A 16,765-nucleotide genomic window follows, 5' to 3' on the forward strand; every position below is an offset into this window, starting at 1 on the left:
ATCAGAAAGAGGAAGGACTAAAAACAAACAACATATAACTATTGTAAAATGTATTGTGTCTGTAAAATGTGTATAAGATGTGTAAACTGAATGTAGAAGCCTAAGTGTTATTGTTTATTAGTTTACTCCAATTGGGGGAAGGGTGGTAGGGTTTGCGGGAATAATAAAGGTATATAAAAAAAAATATGTATGTCTATATAGGTATGTGTATGTATACATATGTGTATGTGTATGTTTATGGATATATTTACAAAAAAATATATATGGGGGATTGGAAATGATGCAGCCAATTACATTGATGGAAGCAACAATCTTTCCGCAATATTAAGCTGATCCACCCCTTAAATTAAAAAGGACAAATCCTATTGGTTGTCTGACGTAGTGGGAACTGGTAACAACACAATATGTGATTGGCTAACAATGTTTAGATCTGTATACAGCAAGATAAAATAATCCCATGAGGTGTTGAGGAAAAGCCAGATTACCTATATATTAGACGTAATCTTTTCTAGGCCATAATAGCCAAACACACAAACTGTAGGCAACACTATAGGCCAATGTGGCTACTGTGAGGATCTGTGTTTATTGCGCTATAACCCAATACTACATCACGTGATTGAATATTAGCAACTGTTGGCCTGGGTGCCTGGGTGTCTGTGTTGGAAGTAACATTTTGCCCCAGATAGTGTGCTGAGAAGCTGTGGTTAACCTTGAGCGAGAACAGTATGCTATCTATGCAGGTGCAAATAGCTCAAACAATGTTACAGAACACCCTAGAATCTACACAGCAACAGCGCCGGACACCAAGGAGCGCCAAGAGGCTGGGACCAGCCTGGGCGCCGGCGATAGCAAGTTTAAACCACGCTCAGCCTCTACTGTGATAGGCCAACAGACGGGTTGGAACTACGTCTATCACAGTATAAGAACAGCTGTTTACTTTCATCATACCAGTTCCCTGTTCTACCCTGCAAGGTGTTACAGTGAACCCGTATATACGAAAATTGCATTTACCATTTATCGCTTGAGTTTAATAAAAATACTTAAAGTATATTCGGTGACTCTGAATCACATTTTTATCCTGATACCAGATTTGAATTGACACAATCCCTTATACTACCTACATCGCAATGTCGGCTTGCATGGGGAAAACGGTGCGAATATAAACTATGCACTTTCGGGTTTTTATTAATACGCAGGCGTCAGTAAGGCATTGGTATCACCTCATTTCAGCTGGACATGCAATAGTAGACGACAGCCACATGGTGGTACTGTTGCCTAGGCTTAATTTTGGCCTTAATCACTCCCCATACCCTATATCCTGCTTACACGCGCTCGGTCTCTGCCAATGCTCTACCACGACAAAGGTATCGATATTCTACGGTGATCTGGTTCACCCGGTGCCCGATATGCTCTATTCGCCCCCATCTCTGTCATCATTGCCATTTAAAAAAAAAAATGTTGGGCAATTTTACTTGTTTGGGGGTACACATTCACTTCCTGCTCAGCCCTAAAGCCCTAAACCCGTTTGTTAGAAGATAAAAAAAGGCAGTGCTGAGCGCCCGAAGACCAAGGAGCCACTTACAGTATAAGTTCCCCCTTTTAGAGACTATACTCACCTTTTTAGGGCTTGACATTTGGAATTATTGAAATAATAACATACCTAAGATTAGGCCAACCCGATCCTCCTAATTTTTTGTAAAAAAACAAAAACAATTTGAACTAATTGTTCCAAAAACATAGCCTTCCCACATGTATATTGTAGTACTATAGCTATCACTCAGTTATATGGTTAACTCAAACAATCAAGCACCATATACACCACAGCATCTCTTACCAGGGTCAATGAAAAATGATTGATGTGACCAATGAAATCAAAACACAATGACACAATATATTTTCTTTGTTTAGAAAATGTATTTCCCAATTTTTATGGCTATTGACTCAGCTATTATATCATTAGAGAAAATGTCTATGACAATACATACAAATGACAAGACAGATAAGACATGGTATTTTTCACCTAAGCATTAGAGAAGTACCTGTATGGAATCAACAACATAATATTAAATCATTATGAAATATAAATCATTCATTTTGTCTTGAGGTCTCTTCATGTGTGAATGGAAAAGAAAAATGAAGAACTTTATGATTTGCTTTGGCCCAGTAACATAGGAGGAAGTGAAGAAGATGAGCATTGAGTGACATCATATTGAAGACGGGCTGTTATTAGTGAATCCGGTAGGGTTTTTGGACTGCCAGCGCCAAAGGTCCTCACCTTTAGAGACAACCAGAGGCATGACATTATGAGAATAAACATTTGCTCTTTGTAATCAAGATTGTGCATTGAATTGAGGCCTGGAGCTGTCGTGTTGTGTTGACAAATGATGTACAGACTCAGAGTAACAATGAAAGTAAAAGGGTAGTAGTAGTTCAATAAAGGTGTACTTACACATTCTCTCCAGGTCGAAGTCAGCTTTCCAGCCCAGCTCTTTCTCAGCCAGAAGGGGGTCAGCATAGCAGGATGCTACATCTCCTCCTCGCCGAGGGGCGATCAGGTACATGATCTGTGGCAAAGACAATCATTACAGTACAACCACCCTCACGTGAAATGGTTTGGTCTGAAATTAGCCGTCAGACAGGTATTGCTTGAAGTAGCCGCTTTCTACACATGTAGTTCTAAAAATGTAGTTCAAGAGTAAATAAATCTAGGAATACTGATGGATGAAGGCTCTGAAGTTTTTAAAAGAGTCTCAAGTCACTCACTTCCTTCCCTGAGGCCTTCTCCATAGCCTTCACCATCTGGAGCACAGAGTAACCGGTTCCTGTTCCTAAATTATACACCTAGAGAGTGAGATACAGGGAGGGAGAGGGGGGGGGGGGGGGGGGGAACGTCACATTTCTATATGAAAATGGCAGAGACCTGAGAAATTGTGAATGAATGAGGAAAGACAGGAAAGATCACTCAGGTAATAGTGTGTTCATGTAATTCAGGCCGCCGGTATACTGTACCTTGCATCCACAATTGTCCTTCAGTTTCTTGAGGGCAGCTATGTGTCCTTTGGCCAAATCCACAACATGGATGTAATCTCGCACTCCTAAAGAGAGAAAGAGGAGAAGGATTATTCAGAATTGGATGCATTTCACAAAAGAAATGATGATTTGACATTTACCATCAGACGGTTATGATTTTGATTTAATTCTATTCTGTGTTGTTTTCAATCAATGTCAATCAACCCACTTTTGTTGAAGCATAAAGTCAGTCATCATTACCTGTTCCATCAATAGTGTCGTAGTCATTCCCAAACACATTGAGGTGTTTTCTTCTCCCAATGGCCACCTGGGTTAGCGAAGAGAGAGCCACAGCACATAAAGTCAATTACAATACTACATCCCAGTGACAAGAACAGAGATGAGAAAAGGAATAACTCAGTAGTATATCGCGTCATTCAAGGTGGATAAACATTGCTTGTGTTTACCTGGGCGACATAGGGCAGCAGGTTGTTGGGGATGCCCTGAGGGTCTTCTCCGATGAGCCCAGAGGAGTGAGCCCCGATCGGGTTAAAATAGCGCAGCAGCACTGCGTTCCAGTCCTGTGAATACATACAGTAGTATCGTTGTACACATTGGTACACACTGTTATTCAGGACATCTATCATGCATGGGATGTATGTGACAGATGGTCAGGGTGTGTGTGATGTTGAATAGAGAACCTGGGGTAGGTAGGTACAGTACCTTCTCTGCCTTACACTGGTCAATAATCATCTCCTCTATGAAGTACTTGGTCTTGCCGTAGGGGTTGGTGCACCCCCCAACAGGGTGCTGTTCGTCTATGGGAAGCCGCTGGGGGTCTCCATACACCGTGGCTGAGCTGCTGAAGACCAGATTGTGCACGCCATGAGTCTGCATCACCTGGGAGGCATGCAGATGCACACACACACACACACGGACAGACAGCAGCCCTTGAGACAGCAATCTAAGGAACACACATGCTTAAGCATACAGACTAACATCAGGAAGCGGGTTGAGATTATTGCAAGCAACACAAACACTAGTAGCGGGTCAAAAGTAAAAGACAAGTACAGTGCTACAAAGTTATAAAATCAACCCACAAGCACTCATGCACTTTGGTAGCAGTTCTAGGCAAGCGGCAGTGAATGCCATTACATAATAGGTCGCTTCAAAAAATGCAAGGCAAGCTAAGATTGAGGTGTTCTCGCTTACCTCAAGCAAGTTCATGGTTGCAGTGAGGTTGACCCGATAGTACCTCAATGGCTGCTCAACTGACTCACCCACTGCTTTTAGACCAGCAAAGTGCATTACAGCACTGAATGAATGCTGTTAGGACATGAAGACAGAGACAAACAAGAAAAAACCAAACAATGACAAAGGTCTTGAGCAAAAGTGTTAATAGGGCCAGGAGCTGTCCCTGACTCCATGACCTGAAGAGGAAATCCTCTGGGGTCTAGTTAAAGCCTGTGAACACTGTTCAGCAGGGATACATGTGTAGTTTTAAACCTGTTTGAAGAGCTTCTCCAGGCCTGTGCGGTCCAGCAGGTCCAGCTCATAGAACTCAATGCTGGTGTCCAGGATTTTCTCTATCCTCTGCAGGCTCTCAGGGACATCCCTTACTCCTCCAAAAAACAAAAGGATGTGGAACAATGATCAACACACAAACACACCTTTACTGTTATCAGCGTCACACACAAAACAAACAGTAACTGTCAAACAGATAGAGTGTCATAGGCCGTATTAGCCTACTCGCAAAGCCACACTGGGCAAACTAAGGACATTTACCTTGGACGGCATTGCTGAAGTTATCTATGACCACAGGGCAGAATCCTGCCTCAATCAGTTCCACCACACAGTGGCTGCCGATGTAGCCTCCTCCCCCAGTCACCAGGACCTTCTGTGCCATCGTGACCCCCCGCCTTACAAAGACAAAACACATCACACACCAGCAACACACTACACACAACAATCATTAGAGCACATAGCAACATTCTAGAGATGTGCTCGGCCTCAGATCTACCTTAGATCAATGCCTGGCTTTAATGAGACTGTCACAATATTTCAGGACAGCCCAGTTTACATTTTGTCTTAGAGATAACAACCCATAAAACCTGGAGTGCTTGTAAAGCTAGAAAATAAATGGCAAGAGGTATGTAGTTCAACTATTACATTTCAGTGCCCCACCCACCCACAGACCAACGTCACCACTTAGTGCACCTGTACAACCAGGAAACAGATGGTGAAAAGGTAACAAACAGTGCCTTCAGAAAGTACTCAAACCCCTTGACTTTTTCCACATTTTGTTGTGTTACAGCCTGAATTTAAAATTGATTACATTTAGATTTTGTGTCACTGATCTACACATAATACCCCATAATGTCAAATTGGAATTTTGTTGGTAGAACATTTTCTAAATTAATAAAATATTAAAAGCTGAACTGTCAAGTCAATAAGTATTTAACCCCTTTGTTATGGCAAGCCTAAATAAGTTCAGGAGTAAAAATGTATGAAATCGCATAATAAGTTGTATGGACTAATTCCATGTTCAATAATAGTGGTTAACATGATTTTTGAACAACTACCCCATCTCTGTACCCCACACATACAATTATCTGTAAGGTCCCTCAATCGAGTAGTGAATTTCAAGCACGGATTCAACCACAAAGACCAGGGAGGTTTTTCAATGTCTCGCAAAGAAAGGCACCTATTGGTAATGTGTAAAAATTGTAAATAAAGCAGACTATAAATAGCTCTTTGAGCATGGTGAAGATATTAATTATGCATCAATATACCCAGTAAATAGAAAGATACATGCGTCCTTCCTAACTAAATTGCAGGAGAGGAAGGAAACTGCTCAGTGATTTCACCATGAGGCCAATGTTGATTTAAAAAAAAAAACAGTTACAGAGATGAATGGTTGGGATAGGAGAAAACTGAGGATGGATCAACAACATTATAGTTCCTCCACAATACTAACGTAAATGACAGAGTGAAAAGAAGGAAGCCTGCACAGAATAAAAATATTCCAAGACATGCATCCTGTTTGCAACAAGGCACTTAAGTAATACTGCAAAAAAATGTGGCAAAGAAATACACTTTTTGTCATGAATACTGAGCAATATGTTTGGGGCAAAGCTACCAACACATCACTGAGTACCACTCTTCATATTTTCAAGCATGGTGGTGGCTGCATCATGTTATGGGTATACTTTTCATCGGCAAGGACTAGGGAGTTTTCTTTAGGACAAAAATAAATGGAATACAGCAATAAGCACAGGCAAAATCCTAGAGGAAAACCTGGTTCAGTCTGCTTTCCAACAGACACTGGGAGACAAAGTCATGTTTCAGCAGAACAATAACCTAAAACACAAGGCCAAATATACACTGGAGTTGCTTACCAAGACGACATTGAATGTTCCTGAGTGGCCTAGTTACAGTTTTGACCTAAATCGGCTTGAATCATTTTTTAAAGAATAATGGGCAAATATTGTACAATCCAGGTGTGCAAAGCTCTTAGAAACGTACCCCAAAAGACTCACAGCTGTAATCACCCCAAAAGGTGCTTCTACAAAGTATTGACTCAGGGGTTTGAATACTTATGTAAATGAGTTCTCAATTTCGAGTTTTCAATACATTTGAATTCTTTCTGAAGGCACTGTAGGTGCAGTGAAGAAAGTGTCCCTGCCAGACCATACTGCAGTTGCAATTAACGCCATGACATAACCTGAATATGACTGCGCCCAGGCAGAACCTTTTTTTCAAGACACATCAGCAACATATTCAATTCTAAAATGCAATTGAACTGCTATATTATGCGTGACAATTGTGCCTGTAAATCATGAGCCACTAGAGTATGAAGTCTATTATACAACTAAAATCGGCAGTTAACAAGAACATTATTGATGTGGTAAAGTTAGCAAGACATTCACATAAAACTCTTCTGATTGAGTTATTGCAGCTAAGCTGTCACCACTGGATGAATGTTACCACTGGCATTCACCCAGAAGATCATACATGAATGAAACTACTTACTTGAACGTCTTCTCCAGGAATTGTCTTCGCGGGAAAGATGACGTCCGAAGAATATAGTACAGATATAGTGTGTGTCAATGACTGCCAATAAAACATTAAGATATCACCTGAAATAAGTCTCCCTTGTACAGTGCAGTTGTTTGGACATATTTCTTGCTTCCTGTTCAGATACGTGGACCATGCGTAAGTCAGAACAATCAAATACTACATCCGGTAGCGTATGCGCGGTTCTTTCAAATTAAAAGCCAATTTAAAGCCTTTTTCCTGACTTTTTAAGCAGATATAATTAATGCAGTAAGAGCTTGATTTTCTTAGAGACTTAAGATGTTATAATTGTATTATCAAAAATGATCATATTTTACTTTCTATTACTATTTATCAGAGAGGACTTTTATTTTTGTAGCGTCACCCAGTTCAGTTGGAAAATCTACGGACCACTTGCGCTAACTTCTTGGCACTGATACGTGGACGGCGTCAAACAACGAAGGCTCACATGCTCTGACGTCAGAATTCACCGAATGAAACCATGCCTTTGACTATTTAGAGACAGTACCGTAATTGTGGTGGCAACGAGCTTGTGCATTGGCCAGTAATGGCCACATTGGAGGAACAGAAACTACAGAGTTAGAAAAAATATTACCCTGACACAGAAAATGTACAAGCATCGTAAACATATTTTTTGGGCAGGAGGAAGTAATGAATCATCATTATGAACAGATATTTAAAAACATAAAAAATACAAACTTCCATTCTAATTTGGACATGATTCAAGCCATCCTCTTATCCAAGAAGATTTTATATCGTTGCAAATGAAACCCCCAAACTCTCAAGGCAGAACAGTATGTTTCTTTGTATCTCAGCTTTAAACAATTTGTTTACCAAATAATAATGAAAAAACATGTGTTTCAAAAATGCACAATACAACTGAGAGATATTAAATAACATTCTTGCATGTGTATTCTCAAAATGCAGACAGATTCACTGGCAGACACAAAGCATTGCCAGACCCAGGAATGTCACATGGCTCCACTAGCAAGAGTGGCTCTGAGAGAAAGTGAGAGAGAGAGGGATGATAAAATCGAAAGGATGTCATCATAAATGGACATTTACGTGCCATCTTAACGTAGATACATGTTTCAGTGTGAATGGGAGATTACTTATGGTCTGTGTAGATGACAGATTTGTAGGAGAGGAGGCATCCCCACATCAATGCCTATGTGAAATAGACATTGAGGGGCATTCTTTTATATGTTGTGGCATTTTTGAAACTTTTGCACCATTCCTGGCCTGCCGAGGAACACTGGCACATGAAGAAAGGCAGTCATTGTGACGGAGGAGGGAAGAGGGGAGAAGAGAAGAGAGAAGTATTGGGTACAATTTCTTCACACCTCCTCCTTTGCGTGCAGAATTGAATCGCTTTCTCTAAAACTGGAGAAACACAAACAGGGAGACACTATCTGAGAAAGGTGAACAAAAGAAGAAGGCATTTGGAACAAACACAGAAATCCAACAATCCAGAGGAGGACCAACCCAACGTGGCACTGAAGACAGAAGGGAACATTTATTATATTACTTCAGCTCAGAGAAGAACAACACAGCCACAGGCTTTTACACAATAACAGCCAGATCAACATTCTCCAGCTTTGGACCGAGCCAGGGGTTTGGGTTCTACAGAAACGAGCCATTTGCAGTTTGGTGCTGGTTTGGGGTTCTGCAGTGTCCACTCTTTCTGTAAGTTTCCAAGGAGAAATTGCTCTGACAGTGACTGACTTAGAGAGAGCATTTGCGCTTGTGTGTTTGTTGTGGGAAGCACATACCATGGCCTGGGCTGGGGTGTGGTTGTGTATGTGTGTCGGTGTGAGTGTATCTGTCCATCTGACCCTTGGGGTGCCCCCCCAGCACCGCGGCTGGCTGCGTCTATGGGAGGAGGGCGAGGGCTGTGGGGAGTGTGAGAGGGAGCGCTGTCCTCTGGCGCCCTCTAACTGTCCAGCAGGGCAAGTGCAGGACAGCTGCGGCTGCTGTGAGCAGTGTGGCAACGTGGAGGGGCAGCAATGTGACCCGGATGGGGCGCAGGATTTCTATGGGCGCTGTGGAGAGGGGCTGGTCTGCCAGAGGAGAACCAGGAGAGGACGGAGGGGCCGCAGGAGGGGTGAACCAGAACCTAAGTGTGTGTGTGAGGCACAGGGCTCTGTGTGTGGCTCTGATGGACGCACCTATCCCAACCTGTGTCAGCTGAGAGAGGCAGCCAGTCGGAAAGGAACCACTCTGAGACTCACTGGACAGGGACCATGCTACTCTGGTGACTATAGTCAATTCTTATTATAGCATCAGTCAGGTTAAAGCTATTGGTCTAAGAAGAGTAGAGAGACTGCTGCTGTAACATGGTTTTAAGGTCTTAAAAGAGCTTTAAAGATTCACTACATTATTTATATAAAAAAGTAATGTGGATATGTTCTGTGAAAAGAGCCACAATGTAAACTCTCGTCTCTGTATGGCGTTCCTCTCTGGCTCAGCTCCTCGTATCTCCAGAGCCCCCAGAGACCTGTCCAACTACACTGGAAACGACATTGTGTTTGGCTGTGAGGTCTCTGCCTTCCCTCTGCCCAACCTCAGCTGGAGGAAGAAGGGCAGTGACAACTTCCTGCCAGGGGACGATCCACACATCTCTGTCCAGGTCTAATGATGTCACTAGTGTACCACTTTACTATTTATTTATGTCTAAGTTTACTAAAGTTTACATTCCGTTGTTGAAGTTGGACTTGCACATGACATCTGGTGTATTTATGTGGCCTGTGTCTGGTCCTGTATACCCAGACTCCGCCCTCCCTCTCCTCCTCCCAGGCTCGAGGTGGCCCCCAGAGGTACACAGTCTCTACCTGGCTGCAGATACAGAATCTTCACCTCTCAGACGCAGGGATCTACTCCTGCATCTCCCACAATGCACTGGGGGAGACGTCTGCGTCCGCCCGTCTCACGGTGCTCAGGCAGGGTGAGACAGGGCAGCAAATACTATCCATAAAGCATTCGATCTGTAAGATCCCAGTCCAACACTGCATATGATTTGTAATGGGTGTTTTCACCATTGGCTTCTTCATTTTTTCCCCGATCTGTCTCTACATCAGAGCTGAGGGTTCTGAAAGGCCGTCTGAATGAAGAGGAGGATGAAGAGGAGTATTACTATGACGACACTGAGGAAGGCAGCGATGATGGGCAGACAGAATCTGGAGACTACCTGGGATGAACTGTGGGTCTATATAACAACAACAGTGTTTAACTTACAGAAAATGAACAAACTGACCAAAGGAGAGGTATTTGGAGGAGCAAGAGCATGTAGTCTGAGCATGATGTTTTTTTAACAAAATATCCTCATACGTAGAATACCACATATCAATATACTAGTTTTTCTATTAGTGTATCATACTATGGCACGCATTATCATAGCACAAAGACAATAAAACACTGCTGTTAACGTTTTGTATGTTTGTATGTCATTATTTGCAACTTGTTTCCATTTGCATTTTGCATGTTGTTCTGAATCACAGCAGCAGAGGGTGCTATGCCCATGCATTACAGTTTTTCTCAATTGCTAAAACACTAAAAGCCATTGGCTGAACAAAGTTCTCAGTTGCCTGTACTCATTTAGCTAATTATGCAGTCTGTTGTCAATACCTTAAACCATTTCACATGGTAAAACACAATTTGCAGGTCTCACTTAGACTTTTCAGCAAAACTCTAAACACATTCTCATTCTCAAAACACATTCTGCACTCTAATGCACATGTCATCCATACCGGTAAACACAAGTGGCAACAATCAAATACAACTAGAGAACACATGTCATTGATTGAACACAACCACTCAAAATGGATTTAACCTGTTTCAAATGATGCGACACAACCAATATAAGCCAGTTCAGAGAGCAAACAGGTTGTTGAAGGTGGGAAGGAGAAAGTCTGAGAATGGATAGAAGAAACAATGTGAGAGGACGAGGACGAGTGCATATACGAGGTGGGCGACGAGGAGGAAGAGGAGGAGGACGAAGAGGAAGAGGAAGACAAAGAGTGGAAATATCTGATGAAATTCGAGCAACAGTTATAGACCATGTTCTTGTCCATGGACTGACAATGAGGGAAGCAGGACTTAGAGTGCAACCTAATTTGAGCCGATTTTCTGTGTCCACCATAGTAAGGACATTCAGAGAAGAGAACAGGTACAGTATACTACTGTATTTTTATTATTGCAAATTGACTGTAGTACACTATATGCAGCTGTTTCAATAGACATTTGTAAAGTTAATCACTGTATGTATTGTACTGCATGAATATGTTTTGTAACTGCACAACTACTTTTTGTAGAATTGCAAGGCTGCCACATGCAGGTGGAAGGACAGCTATATTCACTCGGGAGCAAGAGGCCGTTATAGTTGGCATGGTCCTTCAAGATAATGCAATACGACTCAGAGAAATCCAGGAACGAGTGATACAAGACAACACACACTTCCAGGGAATCGACAGTGTGAGCATTTCCACAATTGACCGTGTCCTCCATCGTAACAGGATGCGAATGAAACAAGTATACAGAGTACCTTTTGAGCGCAACTCACCAAGGGTGAAAGAGCTGCGAGCTCAGTATGTGCAAGTACGTGTAAATTCAGAAACATTTACTGTAATCCAGATTGTCTACAGTACTAACACATACTATGTGAATGACATTACTCTTCAGTACATACAATGTATGTGAATCAGAAGCCTAATTGTACTCTACAGTATAGCACTGTCTCTGTACGATTTACAAAATCCTACATACAGTATATTGTATTTCTACACAGACAATATTTGACTTGGAATCCTTGGACAGACCCCATGAGTTCATCTTTGTCGATGAAGCAGGCTTCAATCTAACAAAGAGGAGAAGGAGAGGCCGAAACATGATTGGACAGTGGGCCATTGTTGAAGTCCCTGGTCAACGAGGTGGCAATGTCACAATCTGTGCTGCTATCAGCAACCATGGTGTTCTACATCACCATGTTACACTCGGGCCATATAACACCCAGCACCTTCTAAGATTTATTGCCAATCTAAGAAATATTTTATTTGAGCAGCAGGTTCAAGAGCAGCAGGGTCAAGAGCTAAATGAGAATCCCATTCCCACCTATGTGATAGTGTGGGACAATGTCAGTTTCCACCGAGCTGCTCAGGTAAGGGAATGGTTTAACATCAATGGGCAGTTTATGAACTTGTACCTCCCTCCATACTTGCCTTTCCTGAATCCGATTAAGGAGTTTTTCTCCTCTTGGAGATGGAAAGTGTATGATAGACAACCCTACACCAGAGTAAATCTGCTGCAAGCTATGGATTTAGCCTGTGGTGATATAGGTGAGGAATCATGTCAGGGCTGGATACGGCACACAAGAGGCTTCTTCCCCCGTTGCCTCAGGAGGGACAATATTGCTTGTGATGTCGACGAAGTGCTCTGGCCTGACCCAGCCCAAAGACAAGAAGAAGTGCTCTGGCCTGACCCAGCCCAAAGACAAGAAGAAGTGGTCTGGCCTGACCCAGCCCAAAGACAAGAAGAAGTGCTCTGGCCTGACCCAGCCCAAAGACAAGAAGAAGTGCTCTGGCCTGACCCAGCCCAAAGACAAGAAGAAGTGCTCTGGCCTGACCCAGCCCAAAGACAAGAAGAAGTGCTCTGGCCTGACCCAGCCCAAAGACAAGAAGAAGTGCTCTGGCCTGACCCAGCCCAAAGACAAGAAGAAGTGCTCTGGCCTGACCCAGCCCAAAGACAAGAAGAAGTGCTCTGGCCTGACCCAGCCCAAAGACAAGAAGAAGTGCTCTGGCCTGACCCAGCCCAAAGACAAGAAGAAGTGCTCTGGCCTGACCCAGCCCAAAGACAAGAAGAAGTGCTCTGGCCTGACCCAGCCCAAAGACAAGAAGAAGTGCTCTGGCCCGACCCAGCCCAAAGACAAGAAGTGCTCTGGCCTGACCCAGCCCAAAGACAAGAAGAAGTGCTCTGGCCTGACCCAGCCCAAAGACAAGAAGAAGTGCTCTGGCCCGACCCAGCCCAAAGACAAGAAGAAGTGCTCTGGCCCGACCCAGCCCAAAGACAAGAAGAAGTGCTCTGGCCCGACCCAGCCCAAAGACAAGAAGAAGTGCTCTGGCCCGACCCAGCCCAAAGACAAGAAGAAGTGCTCTGGCCTGACCCAGCCCAAAGACAAGAAGAAGTGCTCTGGCCCGACCCAGCCCAAAGACAAGAAGAAGTGCTCTGGCCTGACCCAGCCCAAAGACAAGAAGAAGTGCTCTGGCCCGACCCAGCCCAAAGACAAGAAGAAGTGCTCTGGCCTGACCCAGCCCAAAGACAAGAAGAAGTGCTCTGGCCTGACCCAGCCCAAAGACAAGAAGAAGTGCTCTGGCCTGACCCAGCCCAAAGACAAGAAGAAGTGCTCTGGCCTGACCCAGCCCAAAGACAAGAAGAAGTGCTCTGGCCTGACCCAGCCCAAAGACAAGAAGAAGTGCTCTGGCCTGACCCAGCCCAAAGACAAGAAGAAGTGCTCTGGCCTGACCCAGCCCAAAGACAAGAAGAAGTGCTCTGGCCCGACCCAGCCCAAAGACAAGAAGAAGTGCTCTGGCCCGACCCAGCCCAAAGACAAGAAGAAGTGCTCTGGCCCGACCCAGCCCAAAGACAAGAAGAAGTGCTCTGGCCTGACCCAGCCCAAAGACAAGAAGAAGTGCTCTGGCCTGACCCAGCCCAAAGACAAGAAGAAGTGCTCTGGCCTGACCCAGCCCAAAGACAAGAAGAAGTGCTCTGGCCTGACCCAGCCCAAAGACAAGAAGAAGTGCTCTGGCCTGACCCAGCCCAAAGACAAGAAGAAGTGCTCTGGCCTGACCCAGCCCAAAGACAAGAAGAAGTGCTCTGGCCCGACCCAGCCCAAAGACAAGAAGAAGTGCTCTGGTCTGACCCAGCCCAAAGACAAGAAGAAGTGCTCTGGCCCGACCCAGCCCAAAGACAAGAAGAAGTGCTCTGGCCCGACCCAGCCCAAAGACAAGAAGAAGTGCTCTGGCCCGACCCAGCCCAAAGACAAGAAGAAGTGCTCTGGCCCGACCCAGCCCAAAGACAAGAAGAAGTGCTCTGGCCCGACCCAGCCCAAAGACAAGAAGAAGTGCTCTGGCCCGACCCAGCCCAAAGACAAGAAGAAGTGCTCTGGCCTGACCCAGCCCAAAGACAAGAAGAAGTGCTCTGGCCTGACCCAGCCCAAAGACAAGAAGAAGTGCTCTGGCCCGACCCAGCCCAAAGACAAGAAGAAGTGCTCTGGCCCGACCCAGCCCAAAGACAAGAAGAAGTGCTCTGGCCCGACCCAGCCCAAAGACAAGAAGAAGTGCTCTGGCCCGACCCAGCCCAAAGACAAGAAGAAGTGCTCTGGCCTGACCCAGCCCAAAGACAAGAAGAAGTGCTCTGGCCTGACCCAGCCCAAAGACAAGAAGAAGTGCTCTGGCCTGACCCAGCCTAAAGACAAGAAGAAGTGCTCTGGCCTGACCCAGCCTAAAGACAAGAAGAAGTGCTCTGGCCTGACCCAGCCCAAAGACAAGAAGAAGTGCTCTGGCCTGACCCAGCCCAAAGACAAGAAGAAGTGCTCTGGCCTGACCCAGCCCAAAGACAAGAAGAAGTGCTCTGGCCTGACCCAGCCCAAAGACAAGAAGAAGTGCTCTGGCCTGACCCAGCCCAAAGACAAGTAGAAGTGCTCTGGCCTGACCCAGCCCAAAGACAAGAAGAAGTGCTCTGGCCTGACCCAGCCCAAAGACAAGTAGAAGTGCTCTGGCCTGACCCAGCCCAAAGACAAGAAGAAGTGCTCTGGCCTGACCCAGCCCAAAGACAAGAAGAAGTGCTCTGGCCTGACCCAGCCCAAAGACAAGAAGAAACACATTGATCACATGTTTACTCCTTTGATTTGTGGCTCTTTTAGTATTGTATACTGTAGTACAGTGTATTGTAGGCTGTATACTGTAGTACAGTGTATTGTAGGCTGTATACTGTAGTACAGTGCATTGTAGGCTGTATACTGTAGTACAGTGCATTGTAGGCTGTATACTGTAGTACAGTGCATTGTAGGCTGTATACTGTAGTACAGTGCATTGTAGGCTGTATACTGTAGTACAGTGCATTGTAGGCTGTATACTGTAGTACAGTGCATTGTAGGCTGTATACTGTAGTACAGTGCATTGTAGGCTGTATACTGTAGTACAGTGCATTGTAGGCTGTATACTGTAGTACAGTGTATTGTAGGCTGTATACTGTAGTACAGTGTATTGTAGGCTGTATACTGTAGTACAGTGCATTGTAGGCTGTATACTGTAGTACAGTGCATTGTAGGCTGTATACTGTAGTACAGTGTATTGTAGGCTGTATACTGTAGTACAGTGCATTGTAGGCTGTATACTGTAGTACAGTGCATTGTAGGCTGTATACTGTAGTACAGTGCATTGTAGGCTGTATACTGTAGTACAGTGTATTGTAGGCTGTATACTGTAGTACAGTGCATTGTAGGCTGTATACTGTAGTACAGTGCATTGTAGGCTGTATACTGTAGTACAGTGCATTGTAGGCTGTATACTGTAGTACAGTGTATTGTAGGCTGTATACTGTAGTACAGTGCATTGTAGGCTGTATACTGTAGTACAGTGCATTGTAGGCTGTATACTGTAGTACAGTGCATTGTAGGCTGTATACTGTAGTACAGTGTATTGTAGGCTGTATACTGTAGTACAGTGCATTGTAGGCTGTATACTGTAGTACAGTGCATTGTAGGCTGTATACTGTAGTACAGTGCATTGTAGGCTGTATACTGTAGTACAGTGCATTGTAGGCTGTATACTGTAGTACAGTGTATTGTAGGCTGTATACTGTAGTACAGTGCATTGTAGGCTGTATACTGTAGTACAGTGCATTGTAGGCTGTATACTGTAGTACAGTGCATTGTAGGCTGTATACTGTAGTACAGTGTATTGTAGGCTGTATACTGTAGTACAGTGCATTGTAGGCTGTATACTGTAGTACAGTGCATTGTAGGCTGTATACTGTAGTACAGTGCATTGTAGGCTGTATACTGTAGTACAGTGTATTGTAGGCTGTATACTGTAGTACAGTGCATTGTAGGCTGTATACTGTAGTACAGTGCATTGTAGGCTGTATACTGTAGTACAGTGCATTGTAGGCTGTATACTGTAGTACAGTGCATTGTAGGCTGTATACTGTAGTACAGTGCATTGTAGGCTGTATACTGTAGTACAGTGCATTGTAGGCTGTATACTGTAGTACAGTGCATTGTAGGCTGTATACTGTAGTACAGTGCATTGTAGGCTGTATACTGTAGTACAGTGCATTGTAGGCTGTATACTGTAGTACAGTGCATTGTAGGCTGTATACTGTACAATGGACAAATTGTATGGCCCTGAACATTGTGCTTTCCATGTATTAACAGTACTGACTGCTCAATAGATTGTGACTGGTTGCAGGTTCATATCAACAAAGAACAAGAATTACAGTATCACAGAGACAAAGGACAAGAATTACAGTATCACAGAGACAAAGGACAAGAATTACAGTATCACAGAGACAAAGGACAAGAATTACAGTATCACAGAGACAAAGGACAAGTTTGTGAGATGCAGGGTACAGTACTGTAAAAATAGGGGTACAATGAGGAGGAAGAACAAAATTACAAAGCAGAGTA

At 44.0% G+C, this 16,765-nt stretch overlaps 2 protein-coding genes across 4 annotated transcripts; one reads left to right on the top strand and one right to left on the bottom strand.

Annotated features, from left to right (window-relative positions):
* Positions 1 to 1,894: 1,894 nt before the first annotated feature.
* On the bottom strand, positions 1,895 to 7,242 carry LOC129812776 (UDP-glucose 4-epimerase-like). 2 transcript variants are annotated; one of them, XM_055864632.1, is made up of 11 exons: positions 7,042 to 7,242; positions 4,795 to 4,928; positions 4,516 to 4,628; positions 4,222 to 4,335; positions 3,733 to 3,909; positions 3,477 to 3,590; positions 3,271 to 3,337; positions 3,010 to 3,095; positions 2,764 to 2,841; positions 2,450 to 2,564; positions 1,895 to 2,275 (listed from the first exon to the last, which is right to left on the bottom strand). In XM_055864632.1, the coding sequence occupies exons 2-11, from the start codon at positions 4,913 to 4,915 to the stop codon at positions 2,205 to 2,207; spliced, it is 1,056 nt and encodes a 351-aa protein (XP_055720607.1). In that variant the 5' UTR covers positions 4,916 to 4,928; positions 7,042 to 7,242; the 3' UTR covers positions 1,895 to 2,204. The 2 variants fall into 2 exon arrangements, with proteins under 2 accessions (XP_055720607.1, XP_055720606.1); XM_055864631.1 differs by having other exon boundaries at positions 4,516 to 4,631; positions 7,042 to 7,241.
* An 805-nt stretch (positions 7,243 to 8,047) lies between these two features.
* Positions 8,048 to 10,515, top strand: LOC129812777 (kazal-type serine protease inhibitor domain-containing protein 1-like). 2 transcript variants are annotated; one of them, XM_055864634.1, is made up of 4 exons: positions 8,048 to 9,340; positions 9,555 to 9,715; positions 9,883 to 10,030; positions 10,164 to 10,515. In XM_055864634.1, the coding sequence occupies exons 1-4, from the start codon at positions 8,860 to 8,862 to the stop codon at positions 10,280 to 10,282; spliced, it is 909 nt and encodes a 302-aa protein (XP_055720609.1). In that variant the 5' UTR covers positions 8,048 to 8,859; the 3' UTR covers positions 10,283 to 10,515. The 2 variants fall into 2 exon arrangements, with proteins under 2 accessions (XP_055720609.1, XP_055720608.1); XM_055864633.1 differs by having other exon boundaries at positions 8,049 to 9,340; positions 9,856 to 10,030.
* Positions 10,516 to 16,765: the final 6,250 nt, after the last annotated feature.

The sequence above is a fragment of the Salvelinus fontinalis genome, chromosome 16 (assembly GCF_029448725.1).
Source record: "Salvelinus fontinalis isolate EN_2023a chromosome 16, ASM2944872v1, whole genome shotgun sequence".
Classification (NCBI taxonomy): Eukaryota; Metazoa; Chordata; class Actinopteri; order Salmoniformes; family Salmonidae; genus Salvelinus; species Salvelinus fontinalis.